Genomic DNA, 7,930 nt, shown 5'->3' on the forward strand with positions numbered 1-7,930 from the left:
CAGGAGGAGCAGGGAGGAGCCTCCTGAGGAGCTGAGGACCCCGGAGACACAGCCTCATCTTCATCGTCACTTTTAGAATCATCATCATCACTTTTATATTCATCATCATCACCATCATCCTTATCTAATCACTTTCATCATCACTACCACCTCCATCACCATCATCATCTGATCAACCTTCATCATCATCATCATCATCAACATCAGTATTATCACAATCATCATCTTATCACCTCCATGACCTTCATCATCATCATCATCATGGGGCTGGGAGGATCACAGGAGGACTCACCAGTTTTTGTTCCGAATCGTGACCACGCACAGCATGGTCAGTGTTGTTACCATGGTAACCACTGTGGCCGATGACATCACAGCGTACAAGGGGACTCCAATCTGGACCTTCTCCACATGGACGGCGGGGTGGTCTCTGGGGGGTCCCGCACCTGCAGCAACACAACAACCGTTGGCAACCGTCAACACGCACAAGGCGAGCAACTCCAATTGCCAACATCGATGACGGCGGAAAAGTGTGTGTGTGTGTGTGTGTGTATGACCTTTGAACTTCAGCAGATGAGTCTTCAGTCGGAGCTGCTGAGAGGAAATACTGAACTCTCCAACCAACACACCACTGCCAGCTGAGGACAGAGGACAGACACGCACGTTACAAACAAAGACAGACAGACAGACAGACAGACACACACACACACACACACACACACACACACAGAAACTTGCTCTGACCTTGAAACTGGACGACTTCGATGGCCGTCATCCTCTCCCCATTTCTGAACCGGATACCTGACCCCTGTGGATGTACATAGACAATTACAGTCTCTGTTAAACTGTATAAACCATTCACTAGAAGCTGCCTAGAGACGGAGGTATGGACTCACAGTGACTCCCTGGAAGTCGGTGTTTCTCAGGTTCTCCAGCAGCATCTTGACGCCCTCGTCGTCGCCCAACGTCTTGTTCTGGAACTTGTGTCTGCGTTTCAGCGCTTCGGCGGTCCTGCGTCAGCGCTCTGGCCGCCACCCACACGGCGTTCGTAGGCCAAAGGAGTGCAGCGGATTGACCTCTGACCTCTGCTCCATCACCTCCCTGAGGTAGAGCTGCTCGTACTCCTCAGCAGTCTGCCGGTCGAGGAGCGGTAGTGTTAGCCTGTCAGCATGTCTGTTAGCGTTTGTCCCATCAGTGTCTCTCTCTGTTAGCGTTAGCAATGTGTGTCTGTTAGTATTAGCAGTGTGCATCTGTGAGCATTAGCAGTGTACGTCTGATATCACTAGCAGTGTGTGTCTGTGAGCATTAGCAGTGTGTCTGTTATCATTAGCAGTGTGTGTCTGTGAGTATTAGCAGTGTGTGTCTGTTATCATTAGCAGTGTGTGTCTGTGAGCATTAGCAGTTTGCCTGATATCATTAGCAGTGTGTGTCTGTGAGCATTAGCAGTGGGTCTTATTAGCATTTGTAGTGTCGCTCTATTAACATTAACAGTGTGTGTCAGTTAGCATTAGCAGTGTGTGTCTGTTATCATTAGCAGTGTATGTCTGCTATCATTAGCAGTGTGTACCTGTTATCATTAGCAGTGTGTGTCCTTGAGCATTAGCAGTGTGTGTCTGTTATCATTAGCAGTGTGTGTCTGTTATCATTAGCAGTGAACGTCTTGTTATCATTAGCGGTGTATATCTGTTATCAATAGCAGTGTGTGTCTGTGAGCATTAGCAGTGTGTGTCTGTGAGCAGTGGGTCTTGTTAGCATTTGTAGTGTCGCTATATTAACATTAGCAGTGTGTGTCAGTTATCATTAGCAGTGTGTGTCTGTGAGTATTAGCAGTGTGTGTCTGTTGTCATTAGCAGTGTGTGTCTGTGAGCATTAGCAGTTTGTCTGATATCATTAGCAGTGTGTGTCTGTGAGCATTAGCAGTGTACATCTGTGAGCATTAGCAGTGGGTCTTATTAGCATTTGTAGTGTCGCTCTATTAACATTAACAGTGTGTGTCTGTTATCATTAGCAGTGTGTGCCTGTTATCATTAGCAGTGTGTGCCTGTGAGCATTAGCAGTGTGTGTCTGTTATCATTAGCAGTGAACGTCTTGTTATCATTAGCGGTGTATATCTGTTATCATTAGCAGTGTGTGTCTGTTATCATTAGCAGTGTGTGTCTGTGAGTATTAGCAGTGTGTGTCTGTTGTCATTAGCAGTGTGTGTCTGTGAGCATTAGCAGTTTGTCTGATATCATTAGCAGTGTGTGTCTGTGAGCATTAGCAGTGTACATCTGTGAGCATTAGCAGTGGGTCTTATTAGCATTTGTAGTGTCGCTCTATTAACATTAGCAGTGTGTGCCTGTTATCATTAGCAGTGTGTGCCTGTGAGCATTAGCAGTGTGTGTCTGTTATCATTAGCAGTGAACGTCTTGTTATCATTAGCGGTGTATATCTGTTATCATTAGCAGTGTGTGTCTGTTATCATTAGCAGTGTGTGTCTGTTATCATTAGCAGTGAACATCTTGTTATCATTAGCGGTGTATATCTGTTATCATTAGCAGTGTGTGTCTGTTATCATTAGCAGTGTGTGTCTGTTATTAGCAGTGTGTGTCTGTGAGCAGTAGCAGTGGGTCTTGTTAGCATTTGTAGTGTCGCTCTATTAACATTAGCAGTGTGTGTCAGTTAGCAATAGCAATGTGTCTCTGGTAGTATTAGCAGAGTGTGTCAGTTAGGATTAGCATATATGTCGGTGAGCATTAGCAGTGTCTGCATCAACATTGGCGGTGTCCATCTATTATCAGTGTGTGTCTGTTATCATTAGCAGTGTGCGTCTGTGAGCATTAGCAGTGTGTTTCTGTTATCATTAGCAGTGTGCGTCTGTGAGCATTAGCAGTGTGTGTCTGTTATCATTAGCAGTGTACGTCTGTTAGCATTAGCAGTCTGTGTCTGTTATCATTAGTAGTGTGTTTGTTATCGTTAGCAGTGTGTCTGTTATCGTTAGCAGTGTGCATCTGTGAGCATTAGCAGTGTGTGTCTGTGAGCATTAGCAGTGCAGCGGTTGTCAGTGTACCACCTGTCCCGACACTCCCGCTGTGCGTCTGTGGCTCAGCGCTCTGGGCTGCAGTCGGAGGCTACCGTCTGCGGCCGTCTGCAGGTCCACTGCCCTGCAGCCGGAGCGCCTCCAGCCCAACTTCCAGCCGCCGGCGCCGCCCGAGGCCACGATCCACTGATAGCGAGCACCAAACAGCTTCAGCCTGTAGGCCTGAGACAAACACATGGCAACATGACAACATGACAACAACGACATGGAAGCGCTACAACAGCAGAAGCAACACATGGTGTCTGATTGTGTTTGACGGAACGTGGCGGTGGAACCGGCAGAACTCACACAGCAGAAGACCTCAGAGGCAGAATCCTCTTCCAACTGGGCGACGAAGATACGAACATCATGATCCTGAGAAACACATTGAACGCTTCAGTTCCTCCAAACCAGGGGATAGATTCTATTTGGAACCTGCTGTCGACAATATGCTAAAGGGCCTTTGCTGATGCTATATGCTATGCTAATGCTGATGCTATGCTAATGCTGCCGCTATATGCTATGTCCACGCTGCTGTCAGGTACCCTGAGCGTCTTCAGGCGGCTGCAGACGTCCTCAGAGACACTCGGGGAGACGACCACCTGGACGTCGGCCTTCAGCAGTTGCCTCATCAGGTCTTTGTTCATCTGCGGGGAGGGAAACACCAGCAGAATGAAGCCAGCAGGAGGCGCCATAACATCTCACAGGGTTCTGAGGGTTTCTCTGGTTGCCAGGTTCCACCTCGGAGAGTTGGGTTCCATCCTGCGTGACCACGCCCACTCGGGCCCAGCGGTGGCGCTGCAGCAGTCTGACGGCGGCCATGTTGACGGCGCGCTGGGACGGCACGGTGCTGAACACGCGGCCGTACAACTTCCTGTTTGACAGGCTGGGGGGCGGAGGCACGAACGACACCTGCACCAGGTGGAGTGCCGGCAGAGCTCGGCCAATCAGGGCAGTCACAGGAGGACACGCCCCGCTTAACAGCAGCAGGTACTTTGGCCCCGCCCACATGGCATCGAACAAAGCCCTGAGCACTTTGGCTGGATCGCACTGGAAAACAGCACAAGTGCAAGTTACTCTACAAGTACTGTAATTCTACAAGTACAAAGAAATCCACAAGTACAAGTATCTCTACAAATACTGTAACTTTACAAGTGGAAGTTACTCTACAAGTACTGTAATTCAACAAATACTGTAACTCTAGGTACTGTAAGCTTACAGGTAGTTCTACAAGTACAAGTTCCTATACAGATACTGTAACTCTACAAGTACTCCCACAAGTACCTCCACAAATACTGTACTAAAAACTCTTCAAGTGCGAGTTACTCTACAGGTAATATAACTCCACAAGTACAGGTACCTCTATCAACACTGTAATTATAAGTACAAGTTCACCTAGAAATACTGTAACTCCACAAGTACAAGTTACTCCACAAAGACATGCACTTCTACTGCATCTCACTGCAACTCTGTAAGTACAAGTTACTCTACTATAACCCTACAAGTTACTCCACGAGTACAAGTACTTCAACAAACACTAACTCTATGACTACAAATTACTTTACAGGTACTATAACGCTACAAGTACTATGAGTAATGTGGCTCCCGAGTTGAATGAAACTGTAGTATAGAAATATGTAGACGTACAAAACAGTTGTAGAGGTACAATATCAGTACTAGGCTATTGAAGTAGACATACTACATCAGAACTACAAGTTGTAAATCAGTACTATAAAACTTTAGAAGTACTACACAGAAGCATGACACTAGTAGTGGTAGTAATACTAAATCAGTACTATATAAACGTAGAACTACACAATATGATGAAACTGTAGAAGTTCTACACGAGTAGACACTAGTAATAGTAGCAGTACTACTACATTAGTACTATGAGACTGTAGTAGCAGTACTGCGGGGGGGGGGGGGGGGGGGGTCCCGGTCTCGGGGGTCTTTGGTGGTCTCAGACCTGAGAGTCCAGCAGCTGGATCTGGATCTGGTAGTCCTTCAGGGGTCCAGGTTGGTTCTTCAGGTCCTGCAGAGCCAGTCGGACCGCTGGTTCCAGGCCCCCGGTCCGGTTCCCCCAGCCGGGGACAGAACCGCCCGGCAGCATCCAGAACACGGGCAGAGGCTGGACCTGCTGGGCCGGACCGACGGCCAGCCAGCAGAGCAGGACGCAGCCCAACGCAGACATCTTCACTTCCTGTCAAATCCTCCACCTGCCTGGTGGAGCTGCAAGATTAAAGCTGAGAGGATCAGGCACACACACACACACACACACACACGGGCCATATGTTTCACCCACCTGCTGCAGACTGTTTATCAGACTGTAACATGTGAGAAGTCCTGCACACTGCTGGTACTTCAAATGTTTCCATCGTCTATTTTACATTAAAAAGTTTATCGTATATAGCCCCCCCCCCCCCCACACACACACAAAAAACATTTTTTGAAAATGCCTCTTCCCACAAAATCAGATTCATCTCATGTTGGAACCAATAAAATATTAAATACTTACAGTGTGTAAACTGGAAATATTTGTGAGACCAGATCAAAAACTCAGAATGTCTCCCCCTGCTGGCCGCTCAAGGAACGTCAATGACAAAGACTGACACACAGACACAGTGAAGGAATCTGCAGTTTGTTGTTCACAAACTATTTTTATTGTTTTGTACAAAATAAATGTAACTGACAGAGGAAGAGCCTCTTAAAAAAACAAAGAAACACAAGCTCTGATTGGCTCAAAGTGTCCAAAGTGTGTGTGTCAGCGGGGCAAGCCACTGCTGCACATCACCCAGTGCACCGGGTTCAAACATGGTGTCAGCTTGGTCCTTTGGGAGCCTCCCTGGTCCTCCCGGTGTGGCGGCCCCCCACCCTTCCCCTGGCTCCACCTCCACCTCCACCTCCTCCACCTCCTCCTCCTCTCTTCCTGCGGTGCGCCGGCCTGGGCCCGCTAGAAGCCCCGCCCCCTTCCCCGCACGCGCCCGGAGTCCACAGGGGGTCGTAGTGGCCGGGCGGCTGGTACCCGGGCTGCTCGGGGTCCGGCGGCACGGTGGTCAGGAGGACCCAGATGGCGGGCAGGTTCCTGCTGACCGTGAGACTGTCCAGGCCGGCGGCGGGTTCCAGCGGCTCCCACACCTCCACGGCGGTGCGGTACTCCAGCCGGGTCAGCTGGTGCAGGCCCTTCACCCGCCGCTTCACCATCTCCACGCAGGTGATGGCCTTAGCCACGCCCTTCCCGCTGGCCGTGAACACCAGCTGCCTGCTGGGCTCCGCCCCCTCGTCCTCCGGGGAGCGGGGCTTGTTCTCCACACGGCTCAGAGCCAAGCGCAGCAGGTTCCGGATCTTACTGCCGTCTTTCACCACGATCTGTGGCGTGTCTGCGGGCAGGCCGGGGAACGGACACACACACGCAGCCTCCACACTGCGAGCTTTACTGTAGTTCTCCATCTGCACACACACACACACACGATTCCAGGTGATTTTTGTGTAAAGACATCTTACGGTTTAGGACCATGCTGGCCTTAGCAGCTCAAGAAGCAGACTTGTGATGGGACTGAGGGCATGACCTTTGACCCCCCCATCAGGTCCTGAAAGCTTCATAAAGTTGCTGCATCCTATAAGATAAATACAACCAGTAGATGCAGAAGAAACTATATACCAGGGGTGTCAAACTGATCTTAGTTGAGGGGCCACATCAACCTCATCTGACCTCTGGAGGCCCAACAAGTCAAACATCACATATTAAACTGCAGATACGGACAAATGTCAAAGTCTTTCCTTCTTTTGATTCTTTTGTAACTGCAAGAATTTGCCAGTCTATTCTGAAATATACATATTAAAGGAAATCAGATATTATATTTGCAAAAAAACCCCTCAGTCACCTGTACCTGGTATCGTATTCAGGATTAAAACAATTTGTCATCATCTGGAAGTTGTTTTGAGTATACATGTCTAAAGTATCACTTCACATAAGTTGGACTCATTGTTTTATTGTGAAAGGTGTTGCGTCATGTGACCTCCACAGGTGCATTAATGTCGGGGGTCAAATTCTGACCAAGGGCGGTTTTCAATGTCATTTTTGCCAATCTAGTGTTTTTAGATCAGCCTCTGTCAGTTTTCACTTTTATACGTCACACTTCAAAAATCCCATGGCGGCCGGATTCGATGGTCTGGTGGGCCGCATGTATTATACTCATAGAGGGTTGAGAATGTATGACATGTTCTAGTTTATTTAATGTGCTTCGTGTAGTTTGGACGCCTGAACGCCTCACAGAGAGCAGAACTCCAGAAGGAAGGAGTTCGTTCACTCCAGACTGTTGGTTCCCTCATAGAACCAGACTCAGAACCGGTTACACAACTCGACCCGCCAGAGAGAGAAGCTGCTCGAAACCCTCCGAGGAGCAGGAAACTACCGGCAGCGGGTGGAACTCACATCATTAAACTCCATGCGGGTTCGGAAACGAGGGTTCTGTGCATCAGACGGAGGTCGTTTCCTCCGCAGAGCGTGAAAAACAACCGGCGAGCGGCTAAGCTACAAGCTAACGGCGGAGTGACACGACCACGTGATCAAGTGTGTTTCGTCTTGAACGGGGAATAAAAGATAAAAGCAGAAACTGACCGTCGAGCTCCGTTCGGCTCCCGCGGGTTCCTGTGTCCAAACACTAGTCCATCCAGACCGGAATGGCTTTACGGTGCCGCAAACTGACGTCAACTGTCGTAAACGCGCCATCAGGTCTGTAGTTTTTACTTGTAGTTCTTTGACAATCATAGATGCGAAGCAGGTAGAAAGTTAAAGATGAAGCAGGCCGAACTACAGATATAAATCACGTAGAAACACTCACACACACACACACACACACACACACACACACACAC

At 48.7% G+C, this 7,930-nt stretch overlaps 2 protein-coding genes across 2 annotated transcripts in view; both read right to left on the minus strand.

Moving 5' to 3' along the window:
• LOC308133774 (gamma-aminobutyric acid type B receptor subunit 2-like) overlaps window positions 1–5,246 on the minus strand; it is a gene marked incomplete at its 5' end in the record, with an annotated part of 9,510 nt that extends 4,264 nt beyond the window's left edge. The window contains 12 exon segments of the mRNA XM_080501285.1: window positions 6–31; window positions 293–443; window positions 555–635; window positions 742–798; window positions 890–1,011; window positions 1,013–1,044; window positions 1,047–1,130; window positions 3,050–3,238; window positions 3,365–3,430; window positions 3,601–3,702; window positions 3,797–4,105; window positions 5,022–5,246. Coding sequence (XP_080357411.1) covers window positions 6–31; window positions 293–443; window positions 555–635; window positions 742–798; window positions 890–1,011; window positions 1,013–1,044; window positions 1,047–1,130; window positions 3,050–3,238; window positions 3,365–3,430; window positions 3,601–3,702; window positions 3,797–4,105; window positions 5,022–5,246 — 1,444 coding nt within the window.
• A 626-nt stretch (window positions 5,247–5,872) lies between these two features.
• rpp25l (ribonuclease P/MRP 25 subunit-like) lies at window positions 5,873–7,713 on the minus strand (the record flags this gene model as incomplete). Its single annotated transcript, XM_080501639.1, has 2 exons — window positions 7,674–7,713; window positions 5,873–6,502 (listed from the first exon to the last, which is right to left on the minus strand). Exon 2 carries the CDS (start codon window positions 6,500–6,502, stop codon window positions 5,873–5,875), a length of 630 nt encoding a protein of 209 aa, XP_080357765.1. The 5' UTR covers window positions 7,674–7,713.
• Window positions 7,714–7,930: the final 217 nt, after the last annotated feature.

This window comes from Blennius ocellaris (genome assembly GCF_963422515.1).
Source record: "Blennius ocellaris genome assembly, chromosome: 8".
In the NCBI taxonomy this organism is placed as follows: Eukaryota; Metazoa; Chordata; class Actinopteri; order Blenniiformes; family Blenniidae; genus Blennius; species Blennius ocellaris.